Genomic DNA, 20,387 nt, shown 5'->3' with positions numbered 1-20,387 from the left:
AACGCTTTACACAAGGGGTGTGTGAGTGTTTGCCAGACCTTTGACACAGAGCAAGTCAGCCAAGCACGCTCGCAACACAACGGCGCTCCACGCCTGTGCTCATGGCAATCACCCGCGGGTGGATGAGTGATTCCATACCCAGTCCAAACAATAACACCACTGTACAAACCTTGTTTGTGTTTGCCTATTACCTAAGCGCACCCACCGAACCCTCCCGTTCTTATCGCCCTTATCTTGTTATTTCAAAACTGTTTGTCTTTGCTGGGAATGAATAGTAAATGTCATTTTCCAAAAAACCTCGTGACTGTGTCTTTGTCAGGAGGGGAGCCACTCCTTGACAAAATATTAAAGAATAAATAAAGACATAAACTTCCTGGCCAAACAACAAGTATTGACTCCACATCGAGTCACAGGGCCGTTGCACAATGACAAGTTCACTGGCAGTTTACTGAACAATAGATCCAGTCTTCCCTTCAGGCTGAAGGAGACTGCCACCGGGATGCCAATCACAGGCTGCAGGCCGGAGGGTTCAAGGACAAAGACACTCTGAGCAGTGGGGTGTTTTTTACCTCTTAATAAACACGGTGTAGCAAGCTGCGATCAAACAGCGGTGAACCCGGACAAGAGGCTTTAGAGGCAGGTCCAGTGAGCGAATGTTGAGTGACGATTTCACACTAGGCGTGTCCCGAAACACTGTGCGGTTACACACATAAGAGAGGTGCTTTATTCACTTTGGCTAAACAAATTTGCCTAGGTATTGTGGCAGAGCGATAACAGTAGCAGATGAAACCACTGTGGATATACCCTCCGGTTAGATATTTACTACATGTGTGACTAGAATAGTAGCCCATAATAGCAGGTGGAGGAAATCCACCAGCCATTGTGGATCATCCAATATATCAATAAACAGATGTATTAACATGAGGCCAATGCGTCCGTGTGTGCCTTACACCTCTTCCGTTTACGTCGGCAAGCACAGTTTAGCACTTCCAAAGATAGTGGAGTTAAAAACAATACGCGTTGGAGCGGTTGACGACCGACGGACAGGCGATTGGACCAGCGCTTGCAGCTCAGCACAGTGTTGCGTGACAGCGGGTACTGACCCTGAGTGAGGGAGTGCAGCGGCAGGCCGGTCTGTCCGGGCTGGATTGTGAGCAGCCCTTGCCTCTGAAGGTTGAGCAGATGCTGCTGCTGGACCTGCTGGACCTGCAGGAGCTGCTGCTGGAAGGCCAACTGCTGCGCCGACACCTGCTGCTGAGGACACACACACACACACATCATTAGAAAACATGCATGTACTGTATATATATATATGGCTAGCACGTGAAACTGGATTTCAGGTTTGTGCAGTACTGGATTCCTGTGTGCCGCTGAAGGAAAAACATTGTTGTGTAAACGGAAGACTTTAGAACAACACGCTCAAGTAGAAACCAACTAAGTTAATGGAATTTCGGTGTGCGCTAACACACGATATTTTCATGAATTTGTGCCTTTAGTGTGGGATTGTCTGCGCCCCACTTACGACAGGTGGAGTATACATCTCTCTCTTTCTCGCTCTTAATTAACGAGGAGTCGGGAGGCAAATGACAAACAATGAAACAACATAGTTAATCATTCATAATAAGAGCCACAGGAATTTAATTACAGCCATTCATAATTCAGCAAACAACGTGTGACTAAATCAGAGTGCTTAATAACCACCCTAGCAAGTCTCACAACTCTCCCAGGCATGGCGCTGAGCTCAGGGATACACCCCCCACCCCCCAACCAGCGCAGCCGGCGTTGATCAGCCACGCGCGTGTCGACCGCCTGGGCGCTCGCTGTGGTGTTGATCTAACTCTGCCGCGGCTGTTCCATCAAGGAACTTTTTAATGAAAAGCCTCCGTGCCTTTACACATTGTTTTTTTGGGGGGGGGGAGGAGGCTCTCGTGGGTGAAATGTGTGAGGACAAAGCAGTACGAGAGCGGAGAGGAAAATGGACGAGAGAAACAGAAAAGTCTGAATAATACATAGAAGGAAACCATTTAATATACCCAATCGCCTATTAGTGCAAACAAACGAGATATGATATTTAGACAGTGAAGACGACTCTTCACCTGTTCATCCACTCCTGCTCTCGACGAAACCCACAGTCCACTCCCCAGAAATGCGGATTTCTGTGAATCGCTCCATTGCGACTGTCCCCAATAAAACAAACACCATCCATCAGGACACCTTTTTGTATTGTCTGACCGATAAGGATGCCGGAGACTCAACAGGATGTTGCCGGCCTGTTTGTGAGTATACAAGGCCATTTGCAAGGCGGGTGGGGGAGGAGAGGGGGTGGAAGGGGGCACTAAAAGCAGTGCCGGTGCTGCAAAGCTGTGCGCCGCGCCCTGTTACCAAACACAGGATACGCCACTTTGTTAACTTCTCACAATCGAGTGCATACGAAAAGGAAGAAAGAAAAAAAAAAAAAAGGTCTCGGTGCAACGCGGCTGTCAGGTCACTTGCTGGAGGCTCTGAAAACCACTGAAACAGTCAGATAAAGCACAGCCTCTCTGCCTCTGCCCCCCCCCCCCCCCCACACACACACACACATTTGGCTTGTCAAAAGGGTCTAGCAGGCCTTCTTCTCCACTCCACTCCACTCCACTCCACCCCCCTCCCCCACCCAAACCCCGAGCCCGCCGCTTCTGCACCGGCCTCGCTAAAAATAAAGCTCTGGGCTCTCGTCTATTACGGCGAGCGGGGTCGTCTCATTGGATCAATCAGGGGGAGGAAGGCGCTTTGACAGTGGCAGCGGAGGGGTCATAATTGAGGAGTAACCACATTGATTCACAGGCTCATGTGCTCATCTAAGCCAAAAATGAGAGCAAAGAGAGAAGTGAGGCAGCGATCTCGCAGGGGTCTCGGTGAAATCCGGCATGCAGGTGGCCTGTGATCTTCTCTGATCTTTCCTATTCATGAAAAGGTGTTTGGTTATTTTCGTTTTCTTTTTCTCCCTTCCATCATTGAGAGAATAAAGTTTCTCATGTCTTCAGTGGTTTTCTGTTCTCCAGTTCCTCCCTGACAGCCCGAGACAAAGATAACAGTGCTACGGGGGCGGGAGTTCACAGGGAACAATGTCTTTCATCAAAAACGCTAAATAAATAGAGGGTGGCTTTTCTGAATAAAAAAAAAAGAAAAGAAAAAAAGGGGAAGAAAGAAAAATCGAGTATTGCAAAGGAATTGAACTCTCTGCCATCACATGTTTTTTTTTTTCTTCTCTTCTTCTGGTCCCATCAGCTGACAGGAGCTCCTGTGCGCTCCCAGCATGAAGACACATTAACCCCCACCCCCCACACACCCCAGACCCAATAGACCAAATAAGAGGTTAACTAGAAGTGGCACGAGGGAGAGAAAAATACAGTCCCTGACAAATGATAAAGAGTGACACTGGCAGGCCTTTATTGTCAAGCTTCAAATATAAAAGTTAAAGATCTTTGAAAAACTAAATTTTGATGTCTTTAAAATAAAAGAGGCACAAAGCAACAACAGGGGGTTATTGTCTGGCAGCCACAGGGGAGTCACTGCATAATTCTTATTCTGTCTTTTGATGGCTGTTTGAAATGTGAAAAAAAAAAATTAAAAAAACCCCGACAGAGCGATGGGGAGAGAAAGAAAACATCGGCGGAGGGGGGGGGGGAGCCTCTCGAGGCTGCATCCATTTCCTGTGATCATACATAATATGCTTCAAAAGTTGGCTTTTCCTTTTATTCTCATGCTCCATTCAACTGATCAATTGCACCTCCTTGCCCCTTCCCCCCCCCCACATATCCCCCCCCCCACATACTCTCTCTTTTCTGCCCTGTTCCTCTTGTGTTTACATCAGATGCGACTCTGTGACAGCCCCTATCTGAGGCCGAGGAGCTCTGCTGTCACGTTGATTTATGGGAACATCACGCCGCAACTTGTCCAAACTGAAGCCCGCAGTTCATTAATTAGGGAAGCTGCGACTTTGAAGTCGGGGGGCGCCGACAGGACGCGGACGTGTGAGCGCGCGCGTGTGGATGTGTGTGTGTGTGCGTGCGCCCTACCACCCCTCCACCCCTCCACCCCTCCTCTAAACGTCGGGGTGTAATTCTTCTGTGCTTCCTACACTCTCCAGACGCGGAACTCAACAAGGGGACGAGAGCTGGAATTTTAGTTTTTTCCTTCTTTTTTTTTTTAAACCAGACCGTCTTTGAACTGCTTCTGACCGCACAATAACAATTTGCTTTGTCCACACTGACGCCTGTATCCTCCGGTCATTAACACACATTAAGCTGCTGACGATGAGCAAGCCCTGCTGCACTGGAGGGAGCGAGAAAGATAGAGAGAGAAGGGGAGGGAGAGAGAGAGGGAGAGAAAAAAAACACAGGCAACAAAGCTGGGAGCGCTCTCTGCACTGATATCTCACAATTACATGCCTTCTCTTCCTCTGCCATTTCCATGTTAATTACCGAGAAAAGCCTTTCAGATTTATACGCTCCCTGTTCTCCCTCCTGCCTTTCATTATGTCCTACACGAGGCTCACGGGAGCGGTCATCTCCTTTGTTGTGTAGGACACTTGTTTACTTGGAAGAAAAAAAAAACACAACATCTAGAACAATGGACTCAGGCTCTATAAAAAATATTGCGGAGGGGGAAGGAAGAAAAAGAGAGACGCTGTATTCTTAGCACTGTATCAGTCAGTTGTTAGCATTTATCCAGCAGGTCTGACATGCTAATCAGAAGCATGAGTGCACTTGATTCCCCCCACCCACTCCCTCTCCTCTCTACTTTAACCACAGTCTGGAAGCAGATGGGGGTCGAGGGAGGGAGCACACATGCCTTCCATGCTCTGTCTGGCCGACGGGGTTTGGTAATGGCAGGCGGAGTTGGAGTGATGTCAGCCTACCTCTTTACTCTGCTTGCTGACTGCATGCTGCTGCTGCTGCTGCTGCTGCTGTGGCTGCTGCTGTAAAAGCTGGAGGTGAAGCTGTTCCTGCTGCTTCTTGTAAAACTCTTGGAGTTGCTGCTGCAGAAAAGACGGGCGACATGTGAGTGAAAGTCTGTCAGTCGCATAAACTTTCGTCCTCCAATACTTTCGAGGAAGAAGAAAGGAGAGGAACAAGTGAATTTGTCTTTGAAAAAAAACAAAAAAAACAATAGATTTGTGACGCGAGAGGCAGATGCACATTACCTGCTGTAACATGAGGGCCTGCTGCTGCTGGAGGAGAACCTGGAGCTGCTGAGGGCTCAGGACCTGCTGCTGAAGGATTTGCTGCATCTGCTGTGGCGTTATCACTTGAGGCGTCATCATAGCCACTGAAACTGGAACCTGCACGGACACACAAAAGCCAGCGGAGGGATGTCAAATCAAAAGGTCCATCAAATACGGGGAAACAATTATCATTAATAAATAGAGTGACGGCTGATGACTAAATAGTGCTCGCCAAGAAGATGATAAACAAATACACAATGTCACAGGGAGATAAAATGGCGTCTGACTGGATTCATCTCAAATGTCATCTTGACGTGTCACAAGCTGCACACAACCGCCAGCCAACACGCACATTCCAACCCCTCTAACCGATATGACACCACACCAGACTGAGGCGGGCTAAAGGACACGAGACAGCCAGGCGTGGATCATGCCCGTGGTGCAAAGCACCCCAACCTTCAACCGCCATCCTCCGACCTTCCTCTCTCTCTCTCTCTCTCTCTGACACACACACACGCATCTCCACACCTGATCTGATGCAACGCGGCAAACACACCTGAGGAGGCGAAAGGTTGCCTAAAAATAACATTAGAATAACGCAGCGTGCTGCTCGCTCATCGTACGCAGCGTGAGAACACTTCACCGGGGACGCTGATGAAGATCTGATCTGTTGGCGCGAAGACGCGGCGCGCCCGGAGGAGGAGCCAAGGCGGCGAACATGAAGGCCCTGAACTAACTCCCAGTAGAAAGGTGCGAGTGCACGACTCCTCACAAACAAGTGATGTGTTGTGACACTGACAGGCCCCCCCCACCCCAACAGTTGTCAGGGCGCCTTAATTGCTCCGGCGGCGTCGGGCACTCGGGAGCGTGTCTGGATGCTGCCACTCACCGCCGCGACGTGCGATGCCATTAAAAGCCCCCTTCCCTCGTCGTTTCGGGGAAGGGGGCGGGCATCGAAGGTGTGCTCGATAGTGCCGCGTCTTACGCAGGTGTTAAGGTGCGGCGGCGAACGCGCCTTTTCGTGTACATCAAGTAATGTATGTGCATAAGTGCGTGTTCAAATACGATCGTGTATCTCTCGGGCTGAAGTCAGCAGCTGACAGAGAGCGGAGAGTCCGTCAGTGGAAGTCTGTCTCCACCAAGGTTACCCAAATTGTGTGGCCGCCTCGTAGCTAATGACAACCCCCCTTTTTCATGCATTTTCTGAATGCGATTTCGCTGCTTTGAGAAAGACCTCGTCCGCTGACGAAAGGGGCCTTTCTCTTGACACGTGGCCCTGCATGTACATCGCCTCCTTCCGCCGCGTTAGAAAGAAACAAAAAACACACAAACAAAAGCGCCGGCATAGTGAACAGCCCGTACTGCAAAACAATTGCGGAGGAGGAGGAGGACAGCGGTGTCGAATGGGACGGACCAGCTTTATGCTCTTAGTTAGCGCGAGGGGAGAAAATGCGATATTAATTCCACCTCCTGCCCTCCCCCCCCCCCAACGTATTACGTCTTAATATGCAGTTCATCTTGACTTTTGCACATGACTTGTCCTGTCATTTGCATAGCCACGGCCTCCCGTTTCCTTAATTTCACAGTCATTATCCACTGAAGTCCTTTTTCTTTTTCTTTTTTTCTGGGCATCGCTAATTTTGATGAACTATTTTGAAGGTCAACCGGGCGGCCCCGTCTTGCTGACGTGCAGGCGCCATACATGATGTGATATATAGTCCCCCGTCTAAACATGACATTTACCCCCCCCCCACCCACCCCGAAGATAGATAAATAATAATGCCCTCCCACCTTTTTCTTTTTTGAAGCTTTGCTTTAACTGCGTGCATTAAAAATCTACTCCATACTTGTCATGCTCTATTTTTTACTACCGTGTTAAAGCTGTAAATTTAGCCTTATTTTCAAAAGTATAATCATTTTGTCATGCCACATTATATAGAGTGTGATGTGAGAGGGGGGGGGGGGGACGACGTAACTCCACGTTAACAGAGGTTATTCATTTTTTTTTTTTTTTAACACACTCCAGTTCTCAATAGCTGCCAATTTCATTACAAATTACGCAGCGATTTCCTTTCAATTCAACCGTCTTAATTCTTTACACCTTGGATGTATATCTCATCATGGTTTCACACTTCGCCTCGTCAATAGCGTCTGGCTCACTGTGACTACAGCGTGAGCAGCCTCCTCTGTGCACGGCCTCAGCAAGAGGCTATTACAGACCCCCATTTTATTACCCATTACTACTGAGGTCATTAGCAGCAAGAGGGATTGTGTGCTTCTTAACCTATTGATCAATGTAACTACTACCATTTAATCCTGTGCTGAAGGAGTGAAAATCTGCCTAAGACTGGATCCTATTGGGAGGAAGGGGCGGGAGGGAGCACTTTAACTGAAAAATATTGCCCTGGCCGCTGTATCATGCCCATTTTACTCAAACACGGGACGCCAGTCGGCATTTAGAGCACTCCCATATGGTGCGCTCCCATATCTCCCGGATAACATCGTGGCTCCCGATGAGCCGCACAAAATATATATCGCCATCTAAAGATAGTCCGAGAGAGAGAGAGGCTCGCACTGGGCTAATAACTGGAGGGATCCACCGAGCCCAGCTCTAATCTGCTCCGCCGATACGAGGGTGTGAGAAAAAAAAAAGAAGAGGACATTCTGGGGATGCCAGAAATAGCTGACGTTTATGAATTTCACCAAGGTGTGGTGCTCTCCAGGTGCCTCCCACACATAAGCATTCAAACGTTGGAACGTTCTCACACAGCTGCGGAGTGGCTGGAGGCAATATACTGTACCAGCACAGGCCTGCTGGTACAGTATATACACATACACTTAAACTGTGGCATGTCAACCGTTACAAGCACATAAAGGCATGTGCAGCCCATAACGTCACAAGAGAAGCAAAACTTGTTTTCCATATAGTCAGAGTACTGCATGTTCAGTATGAAGACGAACACAGAGCAATGTACAAAATATTCAAACAGGCTTCATTTCCACACTGTACCTTGTTTGGTTTTTTTAAACTAAATATTCCTTTTTGACAAAGATATGGATCATTCCTATTCCTTCATTATCATTAATCTGTGCACCACCTCTGACATCACACACACACACAGCATGTGGCTTTAAAGGACACCTACAGTATAACATCAAGAGGGCAAACGTGAGGAAGAGGGAACACGACAACGTTAGAGAGTCACTGATTCCGAGAGTTAATGAAGACGCCCCCCACCCCCTTCCCTTCCTATCACATGTCAGAGGTCAAAGCCCAGTGAGAAGGATGGAAGATAGCCCCGTTTCCCCGGCGCTGAGGCAATTAAAAAGGAAAACAGAAATGAGGGGACAGGGAGGTAAATGTCAGCGAGACCGCGACAGACGATTCGCCGGCCGCATGAGGTTTAGCGTGGCCGAAAAGAAGAGGAAAAAAAAAAGAAAAGAAAGGACGAACAAAAAAAATAAAATAAAATGAAGCAAGAGATTTATAAAATTTTCATCTGTTCTCCCTGGGGTCATCTTGTTTTGTAGGAGCATCAAATGGAATGGAGAAGTAAAAAAAGAAAAAAGAAATAACAGGCCCTGTTAAAAAAAAAAAAAAAAAAAAAAATCTGAGTCTAGTCCGTTTGATGCTGTTGTTTTACTTTGGCCTGCAGTGGCGCAAGGAAACGACTTCCCATCCTGGCTGTGATGCCCTGCATGAAAATGGAGCCGAAACGAGGATTTCACGGGGAGCCATTGTGCTCGAGTGATGGGTGAGCGTAATTAGTCGTCGACGAGGCTGGCAAGACTGTTTCCGTATCACCCAGGCGGGTTGATTGGAATCTCTGGAGGTGGAGAGCATTTATTTCCCTCTTAAAATAATGAAAAATAAATAGATTCAATACATTAATTTCCACAGATAATCGCTTCCCCTAATATTAAAAAAATAACAGCAACACCAGTTTGTGTACACAGCAACTCATTTCAGAGCCTCCTTTCCTCAGTCAGCCAAGAGAATAAAAAAAGAAAGAAAGGAAGAAAGGACAGAACTACCCGTGACTACATGTGTTAAGACTTCCATTACTCCTTCCTCGTCAGCCACAATCAAGCTTTTAAAAATGTTTACAGCTCGCATAAACAGGATAATCACAGCCACATCTCGCCTCTATTCACCTCACACTGTGTATCGGGTGTAGGGGTGGGTGTGAGATGAGGGGCTCAAATTATTTGAGCAACTGTAAAAACAACGGTTAAGATTGCATTTTAATTAACTTTTTTTTCTTCTTTCTTTCGAATACAAACAAACAGGTTTTTTCTTCTTCGCCCGGTGTCGGGTTCAAACAAACAAACTGAGCGGCGGCGAAGTGAGCGAGCTCTCCAACATAAACAGCTGAGCTCTGGACCCCTTTTCCCACACTGGAGGCAGCCACCGCTGCAGGTGACCCACCGCTGGGGGGAGAGCACCCCTCCACCCCCCCTCTATAACTAACGCACACACACACACACACACACACACACACACACACACACACACACTTTAGAATATGCATTTATAATTAAAAATGTAATCCATAACCAGGTATTTTCTTGGACAAATAGTATCCTTACTAATACGTGTAACATTAAAACAGCCCTGATATTTCGAGAGGAGAGCCTTTCCGAAATACAAAAAAGTATATAATTCAGAAAAAAACCCAGAGTGCTGGTTTTCATTTTGCCGTATGACTCAATGTCCCGTCACACTTTTTTTTTTTTTTTAGTTTGACCTCTCGAGCCACACCTCCCAAGTACTTATTTCACAGCCACAGGGTGTTTTGAGCTCTTAAACCTGGCTTTCAAATTCAGAGTGACAGCTACCGTCCCACACACCCCGGTTCTCACCTTTCCCCAAAACGCCTCACCATCGCCGCCCGTGATCTGAAGGGTTACAGCCTCTCCCGTGGTTATGCAACGATGCACGTCGTTATACCAGTCTGTCTGAGATTTAATTAAGATCACAGCCCCCCTCCCCAAACCTAAAATCCCCTTTAAATGAAACTGTAGTTAAAGACTGGCTGAGACATCCTCGTGCAGATCGTTTCTATCCTCTACACACCAGCTAAACGCAAAAAAAGAGCCAATCCTTGTTTCCATGACGGAGGACGAGAGAGACACCACTTGTGCTCCCTCTTAATGTTGTTGTGTTATGTGACTCATAAAAGTATTACAGCCAATTAATTCAATTATATAGAAAAAGACAGAGCAGCAGGTTTATAGATTCAACGAACAATCAAGCTCACCCCCACCCCCCACCAAATAAACAAACCCTTTATTGTTTATTGTGTGAAAAAATAAAATATGTAGGCCGTGTCAGAGATGAGTGGTGAAGAAGCCTGTCTGCCATAAAACACTCTAACACCGTGTAATCTGGTTATGATCCGACCGTCTCAACCCTTTGAAACACATCTCAAGTGTGGAGTTAATCTTATCTGAAATACATGCACAAACTCAGAGCAGTAATGACCTCTGCGCCCCCCCCCCAAAAAACAAAAATAATGAATGAAAGCCTTTTTTTTCCCCCCTCTCTCTTTTTTCCCCCCCAAGTAAAAACATGCTTCAGTTGGGAAAGCCAGGGAATAACCGCAGAGAGCAGCTGGTGGCTCACTATATCACTGCTAAACTATTCCCCCGTCTCTCCTCTCTCTTTGCCTGCCAGCCCCCCAGTACAAAGCGGAGACCGTCCCTGTAAAGGATAGCCCCGGCCTCTGGCAGCTAAACCCCCCCCAGCCCCTGTGGACCACCACCACCACCACCACCACCACCACCACCACCACCTCCTCCTCCTCCTCCTCTCCTCCGTGGTACACGGATCATATCTGGTTGCCTATGTCATGGTTTAGAAATGACAGGTGCTCGCAGCCCCTCGCCTTGACAGGCCACTGCACAAATAACGCCCCAGCCTGAAAGGGCTAATGCACTACTAATGAACAATAAATCAACTTTGATTACAAACTGTCAACCCAATCAGCTCGCACTCCAGCTCTCCCAAACGGCGCGTCTCGGCACAGCTGCACGGCTTTACGGCGCACGCCGCCCCGCGTGGGGCTGCGCTCGCGAAACCCCACCGCGCGCCTCTTCTTATTGCGGTGACGCAAGGCGGCGGAAAAAAAACAACAACATTGCGCCCGGAAACGGGTTTTACGGCGAAATGGTGAACAGACAACACCCGTGGAGAGAGAGAGGGGGGAGAAAGAAACAGCACCGGGGGGGGGGGGGGGGGGGGGGGGGGGGGGGGGGAAGTGAATCGCATGCGAGTCCTTTCCGTAGTTGCATGAGTGTGTTACTCGAGATTATTAGAGTGAAGACACTGGAGCTCATTGAGCGGCAGAGTCGATAGCTGTCTTTGGTGTAACACCTCAAAAAGCTGTCAAATCGGACTCACACTTGACAGCGGAGATACAAAATAAATAAAAAAAGACCGACTTTCCTTACTAAATACACACTTTTTTGAAAGTGTACACGCACGCACGCACGCACACACACACACACGTACACACACACACACACACACGCACGCTCAAAACTTTTCAGGAAGACGTGACCGATGACATTCAGAGTGACAGCGCGGCCCAGCGTGGGCTTTGTGGACGCCGGGTGTCAAATACAGAGCTGTGCCAGTCCATCTTAATTCCCCGTGACACCGTGAGGATGAGTGAGGACGAGTCCAGGCCGGAGCCCCTGAGCAAGCACAGTGCGAGCAGCACTCCGTTCACATCACAGAACACAGGACACACAGCCGGCGAACACACCAATAATAAAATTTAAAAAAAGACACATATATTATTCAAACTGCTAGCCTGGAACTATTCGAAACAATCAAATCAATATAAATCCGTTCATGAAAAGAAATACACAACAACAACAATCGTTTAAAAGAGAAGGCTAACCTGAGTCCTGTTTCTCCCAGAACTTTCCATAATTCAACCCGCGGACGGTACAGCGCAGGATTCCTGCCGAGCCGGTTCGCCCACTATCGGCGGAGTAAACACAACTCAACAAACAGCGTGAACCGCCGGACGGGAACTCGCTGCCGCCGCCGGCAGCTCGGTCGGTGCATCCGACTGACGAACAAGCGCGGCTCAAAACAAACTGTTGCTGGAAGCACAACCAAACGAAAGTGAGACGCCGTGCAGCCACGCAGACACAAACAGGAGGAGAGCTAGTCCACACGGGCTTGTTGTGAAACGGTCGCGTGCGTGACACCTGCGTTTCTCCTATCAGGACGAGCCCGTACACCGGCGGCGGAAACCCCGCGATAATTGCTGCTCTCACACAATTAACTGCGACGATACAACGACGGACGAGACAAGAAAGCCCTCCTTCTCTCTCTTCTTTTTTTTTTTTTTTTCTTCCCCCGGTCAAATTAAATTGTCAAGTCCTCTTCTTTTCTTTTTCTTTTCTCCTCTCGCTCTACGTTTTTTCTTCTCACACAAGAAAGCAGGCACACGCGAAAAGAAGAAAGAAATCACAGAAATCAATCATATTGACAAACCTGACAAACTCCATTTAGCTGGCAGGGTAAACAGAGTGCTGGGCCACGCGGTGTGGAGTGAAGCAGAGCGGAGAGCGCAGCGGCGAGGGAGAGAGAGAGAGAGAGGGAGCGAGAGAGAGAGAGTGTGTGAGAGAGAGAGAGAGACTGGCAGGCGGGGAGGCTGAGAACGAGCGCTGCTGTGCTGTGGAGCCTCCAACCTTCCTCGGGATACAGACAGATTGCACGCGCGAGGTTGCTCCCCGGCTGACAAGATACAAAACTATCCAATCAACCACGCCCTTCTCCACCAATCACAACCAGCCCTCTAAACATAATCAATTCAAATGGGGCCACACAATAGGGAGCCGCGGGCTGGGCTGCAGGTGAACCCGTGCCTTTGTGTGTGAGGGGGGGCCCCCTTTCAACAAAAAAAAAAGAAAAAAGAATTAAAAAAAGACACCGTTGACGGCTGTTAACCATTTGACCCCTGCCGGGACTCTGGCCGTGCTATTGAAACAATGGGAGCCTAAAGAAAAGAGGCCCTTTAATTAAACAACAGATAAGTAAACACAGCTATCCAGCGGAAAGAAAGAAAACCGGCCCCGCTGTCGGCCTCTTTATTGTTCTGCTAAATGGAATTGTTTACAGTGGCGGAACAAAGACACAACTCATTTCACATGCTGAAAACAACAAAATGCACAAACAATTCAGACGCTTTGTACTCTCTCCCCCCCCCCCCCCCCCCCCCCCCCCCCCCCCCCCCCCCCCCCCCCCCTGTTCCTTATAAATTCCCCCAGCTGGGACATTACCACATGCATTTCATTTGAGAGTAAAAGGATGTATACGAGAACATTTTGTTTTGCACCAACGTATTTTAATGTGCACACTTGAACCGTATGCACGCAACTAGTTGCAGCAGCAAGTTTGTGTGCGTTCGGTCACAAAGGTCTCCCACAGCGGCATGAACTTTAATACAAAAATTCAACTTATCCACTTATCCTACAATTTGGCCCCAGACAAGCTAACAAAAAAAAAGAAGGAGCAAAAAACCCCCCCTCACATTAACAGCTAACATTACAGCTGCTACGGAACCAGGCAATCCATCCGACTCCAGCCCCAATGAGAGCAATTAGCTGTCATAATATCATCACACACTTTAACACCGTGTGAGGGGAAAAGACAGGGAGAGCAAAAACAGGACCCTGCCACCTACTGGAGAACCTGCTGAACTCACCAGGGGAGGGAGGGAGAGAGAGATAGAAAGAGAGAGAGAGAGAGAGAGAGAGAAGAAAAGAAAAACCTTGGCCTTCAATGTAATATATTTATATATATATTCGTACCAATCTCCCCTCTATTCAAACAACAAGCACATTTCCCTCTATAGTACATAGACACATAAAGAGCTCCTTTTCTTTTAGTAACAACAATAAAAACAGGTCCTCCAACTTGTGCAACCCACTCAACAGAGAATTAGAGGAAAGGCATGAGGCGAGATTAACAGCTCACTTTCTGTTAATTATCATGACAATAAACACAGCGCTCTAAAACACGGCGTCATATCAACGGCTGTAAACCCCTTGGCCGAGGATGAAGGAATGTTCGCGGGACGCGTTCCAGTCCGCAAACACGCTGGTAAAATAAACAAGCGGCTGCATAACAAGCCGCCGCTCTCGTCTGCTAATAACTAACAATGAGCTCTGCTAAGCTGGCCTGACCTATATAAATTATTGACTGGGACACCTCAAGTGTCAGAAGTGACAATTCCAATACATATCACGGTGAATAATTAAGTGGAAGAGAAGGCACTTTTATTTTTCTATCGGACACCCTAAAGACGGCTCCCGCACGCACACACACACACACACACACACAAACACAAACACACACACCCGCGCGCACGCACAAAGTGGTTTAGGCTACAGCCACACTCTTCTCCCCCGGCACTCTCCCTGGGGTGGCACGTCGGCGTATTCTCAATAAAACACCTTCTTAGCAGTAATAGGCCACTGTTCTCATTTCAACGCTCCCAAAGGCCTCATGATAAATTTAGCAGACACACAGTTCAAGCTTCTCCTCTCACACACACCGTCTTTCTAATCCATTGCCTCGGTGCCTGCGCCATGTAAAATAATTACACATATGTGTCGATGTGATACACACGCTGTATAGATTTTCCTTCCTCACCCTCCTTACTGCGCACAGAGAAACATCAATATCCTTGAGCCCTGAACCGGCGTTCCCTTGCGATAGTTTACGGAGAGTGCTGAGCGATTGTGCTCATGACAGAGTGGATGACATTATATTTCCTGCTTGAGTTAGAGTGAAAGTATGAGTTAATGTCTGGGCCTGGGCCGCGCTTGGCTCTGGCTAAAGATAACGACTCGCCTCCAATTACAAAGCCTTTCCAAAACACATCTAACGCGGCCGGTGAGTAAGCTGCACCGGCATGCCAACCCATGTCTTTACTGCTGCTGCTACCACAGAGAGAGAGAGAGAGAGAGAGAGAGAGAGAGGGAGGGAGGGATCAGTGGGGAGGAAGTGGAGGGAAATACAAAACTACAGTCATTCCTTTTCTTGAGAGGCTCTGGTGACCTGTACCATTGTCATGAGAAAGCAAACAGTCTGTTTCCCTGTGCGTGTGCAAAGTAAATCATTGTTTACTGGTGGTGGGAGTCAGCAGGGCAGGTGTGGGACCTCTATAAATAACAGCTGCTCTATATAATATTGCCACGAAAAAAAAAGAGGAAAAAAAAAAACACCTTCCAGATCGGCAACAGCACCACGATGTGAGATCTTTCTTTTGGTTCTTGAGCTTTTCAGTACTCTGACAGTGTCCCCCGTCAAAGTCAAAGGAGACATTCAATCAAATCAGCTGTTTGTTCTTCTTCTTCTTTTTTTTTAACTCCAAGCTACAGCAAAAGTTCAGACTTGGCACAGTTCAGAAAGAACCTACATTAGAGTTCGGTGACCCACTCATTTAAAATGACATCATACAGGAGGGTGTTGCGATATTTCTGCAGCAGGAAACATTTTGCAATCTGCGTTTTCTTTTCTGAAGAAGTTGTAACAAACCTAAAAGCTCTTTTAAAGATTGACCTTTTTAAAATCAAACATAATTTTTTTTTGGTTCCCGTTTCATTATTTTTTGATACTCTTAAGTTTGATTTATTGCTTGTGCTGTGTTTAAGATGCTGCGTTAAAATACGGTACATTTCCATTCTTATGACATGACAGGGAACTCACCTTCAGATTCGGAGTGAATGAGGCTATCACCCCAAGCAGAGTGGAGTTACAGTAAGTCACGCCTGAGTCACCGGTCTACACATGGTTATTTACTTCTAATCTCAGCATTCAGGAACACATTGTTTTGTCAGCACATGTGAACTGCAAAATATTTCCTGAGGTGAGGTTTTTCACTTCGTCAAAACAAGACCATTTTGGGGTTTGAGCAACGACGTCGACGTTTAAGGAGGTTGGGGGAATTCCTGCCTCGTCTTGTTTGGTGATGGTTCTATCTTCCATTTAAATCAGAAGCGATATTAATGACGTCATTTCAATGAGCAATAACACTTCTTCCGTGGGGGGCAAAAAAACTACGTCACCACGAAAATCTGGAGCCGCAAAACCAGTTTGTGTAACGCCCCCGGGTTCTTGTGCGCACACCGTCATTCATGGGGCTCCGACACCCAATCACAAACGCATGAGATGCAAGTACGCCGATTCTGTTGGCGCACAAGCACCTGGCTGCCGTCACCGTCGTCCGGTTAAGCGTCCTACCCTCGATGTACACGTGCGGTTTAGTGGCGTTGTCAAACGGTGCTCGTTCGCCGGTCCCGTTTCCGACGCTAACCAATGAAGTCCCTGGGAAACATTCCTGGAAGTACCACAGATGTGACAAGTAAAATGAGGCCGAATGCATTTGTAATGTTACTTTAACTTTCTGCAGATTGGGCGTAACAGCATTTGCGCAGGGATGGTTTGCTGCACATGAAACATGAAACACAAACTCCAAACGATGTCCTCATGTTAGCTGAAGGACCCCTTCCTCTCTCTGGATCTCTCTCTCTCTCTCTCTCTCCTGTTCTGTCTGAGCGACACAACATTTCTCCGAGCTGTCAGAAAGTGCGCGCGACGGCACCCGAGGAGAAAGCGCGACGCAGACTTGACTGCACCTTGCATGGCTGTTAGTGTTTATTAATGCCGCGGTCGACTGTGCATCCCATCCGTCCTTCCAACCCTCCGCAAAGGGCGCGTGAATCACTCCAAACAACACACGCTCGACATCAAGATACAGCGCCGGAGGATGACACAAAGATGCAACACATTTCGTGTGTGTGTCTGGGTGGATGACTGAGTGGGGCTGAGGGGTGAGAGGGTTCGCTGCTCGAAGGGAAACATCAGGCCTCAAACGAAGAAAGAGGGTGCCCCCGGAAAATGGTAAGTGGCTCCCAGCGCTGTGACTGGAGTCAATTCGACAGTCATCGTCTTGGCTGGGAGAGGGAACGTATTGCAGCAGCTCAGCCCCCCCCCCCCACCCAGTTTCTGCTTGGCTGAGTGGAATTGGGACAGATGACTTCATTTTGACAGGATTATCCCGAACCTGGTTCTAATCTATACCGTACACATGATAGATTCTTACAACATGACAAGGAAAACAGGCAGCAAAAGAGACGTCCCGGTCCCGGGGTTCCACGCGAGCACCGGCCCGCCGCGTCGCCGTTGATCATTCCCGACAGATCGCATCACCTCAAAGCAACGCGCGTGTCAAAATGAGATTTCATTACAGCATCACCTTGAGACTTTTTGCAAACACAAAGAGATGAACTCCTCCTGGGGATCACGCAGGCGGCTGATGAATTGTGGGATTTTTACCGTTGGAGACACTTTGCAGACGGAAAAAGGGGAGCTCTTCCTGAACGATATTCCCTGAAATCTTGATGGCAACAGCGCATCCCGGAGGCAAAGAAGCAAATACGACGTCAACCAAGAGCATATTCAGGGGAGATGACACGTCTCTGAAGAGGAATTGATATTTGTACCCTTTTACCAAGAGTAAGGAGATTGATACCACTCTCATGTATGTACACTGACTTTGACGCTACAGCTAGCAGCCAAGTTAGCTTAGCTAATCTCAAAGACAGGGAGCAGAGGGAAACAGCTGGCCAAAGGTACCACAATCCATCAACCAGCTCCTCTGTACGCTCACTAAAGAACACTTTATGTCCAATTTTTTTTATTTGAAATCACCGTGACAGTGAGTTGACTGGCCTTTTGAAGCCTTGAATTTTGGCATAAAATCATGGGGGGGGGGGGTTCCGCCATCTTTTTGCAACCAGAAGTGACACGAGAGGGTGGAGCTACGTACGAGCGCCCCCTGAATAAGACGTTTTTTGGTGATTTTTCAAAACTCGGACAACTCCCCTAGCGGACAACCGATCCTCGCCCTAAAGCATTCACACAACTTCTGTTTTGCAACCAGAGGAGTCGCCCCCTGATGGCCATTTGAAAGAATGCAAGTTTCAGACAGATTTTTGAGACCTGGAGGTTGCCGCCTGCTATGCACACACTGTTTTTAAATCCACACAAACTGTGAAGTAGTTTCTGCTCTGTGCACAACAACCTGCAGATACCTCAACATTAATAGGCCAGATTAAAGCAGTCGTTGAGTGAATCAATTCGAAATTGCCAATGCTTTGATTTGTGTTTTAAGAGGATGCCGCCACTGTCTCCATCACCCGACACTTTTCTTCTTTTACACTTCTTATTCTCCCAAATGTATTTCAACTGAATACAAACACTCTCTCCTTTCGTCTTGGCCCGGTCCCGCGTCCACCTCGCCAGTGGGCCAACCCGCTGCCGTGCCACGTTGGCCGGCTGGGCCGCCGCGTGCGAGAGCGCCTTGAAACGCCGCCTCTGACCGCCCCGCAGCACTGGCCGAGCTCCAGCGGACGGGCTCCGGCCTAGTGCTCTAATGACTTACAGATTGGAACGCTGTGGTATACATGTGTCAGGACAATGCCACGGGCCTGCTGAAGAAAAAAGCACAGTAGGAGAGGGGAGAGAAAGAGAGCCGGCGGCTTCTCCCTGTCCTGTCGGCCCCTGGATTGTGTCACATCACGCCCCCCTCCCGCCCCCGCCCCCCCCACCCACCCACCCACCCACCCCGACCGACCGCAAATGAAGGATGTGAAGAGCAAACGTGGGGAGGAGGGGCGGCGCTCTGCAACTTTAAAGGCTTTCATCCTGTAAACTGAAAAGACATTATCTTTTGACCTGGAGATGCCCTCTGCGAGGCGGTACACTATGGTGTGAAAACACAGAGAGAGAGAGAGAGAGGGAGAAACGGGAAGAAGAAGAGAAAAAAAAGTTGAAGAAAGAAGTGAGAATTGTGGCTTCAACTGGTAATATCATAGATAAGAGGATTGTCTGCTGGCATGGTTTTTGAAACATTATCGGCAGCTTCTCTGTGTCTGAAGAATAACATGTGATGGACCTTTGACATCATGGAAATGGTCAATGCAACATGTATCACAAAGAGTGAATAGTGTTGCTCATTTAAAAACAAAAAGGCCAACACACAATTGCAATGAACATAAAAAAAAAAAGAAGAAAAGAAACCCTTACGGATAAAGATGCTCTTTCAGCTTCCAATACTTTACAAAAATGTCACTTCGAGACGGAATTTCAAAGCTCTCAATGGCAAGCGACGTTATCATTTTCCCATACCCTTCTCTCTCTCTCTCTGATTCCGACCATTCACTTATTCCCATTACAATCAGCAGCAGACGCACTACAGGCGGCAACCTGTCAGTGTCATTCAAGCGGCGTCTCCACAGCTGGCCGCTGGCCATACCTCGCACTGTACCAGTGGCTCGAATAATGAGGGCCAATCCCGAGACGTAATCCCGCGTGGGAAAAAAAATCGAGCATAATCTCGGCATTACGCTGATAGCAAAGACGCCATGTTGACACAACATCTCCAGCCCAGCTGAACGCCACATAATCCCCTGTCGGCGGTTCGATGCCCACCCGGGAGGTTTTATAGTTAACCGAGTGACGCGACAGAACGATCTCCAATCCCCCCCACCCCCCTCCTCCCACCTCGGCGCTGGTGGACTATCAGCGAGGGTCCGACAGTGTTGTTCCTAATTACCTATTTCTCCACTCCTGATCCTGCGGCTGGCATAATTAGTTACCTGGGGCTGCAATCCAATTTGAAGTGATGACAAGAAAGTGATCCATGAAAAAGTAATAAGTTAAATCCAATTTCAGCCTGCCTCTAATTAAATGCACATGGAACTAATGAGTCAAACCCTACCATTTCACTGATAATGGTAATTAGCGGGGTGGGAGTCGCCCCGGTCTCTCGTCGCCCCCCGCGCCACTGTAGGTGTGAGGCAAAAGGTAAAAGCGGCATGGATTCCTTTAATCACACGTGCCACTCCGTCAATGTAATTTACTGGCTTTTTGACCAGGCGAGTATGTTTAGCTGCTTTCCGGCCCCGCGCGGCAGCTGTTTGTATACCGAGGCCTGATTAAAGCGCCTCCAGGCTGCTGCGTATACAGCGGAGGCATGTTCATCAAGAGGCAGGGGTGGGCAGTAGGTGTATGTGTGTGTCAGGAAGGCGGGGGGCGGTGGGGGGGGAACCCCCTGTTGGAGATATAAAAACCAAAGAGCCCTTTAATGCT

General features: G+C 48.2%; 1 protein-coding gene across 1 annotated transcript in view; it reads right to left on the bottom strand.

Annotated features, from left to right (window-relative positions):
• The window catches only part of LOC117730285 (forkhead box protein P1-B-like), a 139,196-nt gene that overhangs the window by 23,237 nt on the left and 95,572 nt on the right, over positions 1-20,387 (bottom strand). Inside the window, 3 exon segments of the mRNA XM_034531851.1 lie at positions 1,104-1,254; positions 4,901-5,020; positions 5,186-5,323. Coding sequence (XP_034387742.1) covers positions 1,104-1,254; positions 4,901-5,020; positions 5,186-5,323 — 409 coding nt within the window.

This window comes from Cyclopterus lumpus, chromosome 5 (assembly GCF_009769545.1).
Source record: "Cyclopterus lumpus isolate fCycLum1 chromosome 5, fCycLum1.pri, whole genome shotgun sequence".
NCBI classification, from domain to species: Eukaryota; Metazoa; Chordata; class Actinopteri; order Perciformes; family Cyclopteridae; genus Cyclopterus; species Cyclopterus lumpus.
The sequence above is the reverse complement of the archived record's forward strand: the minus strand, read 5'-3'. Positions and strand labels throughout refer to the sequence as shown.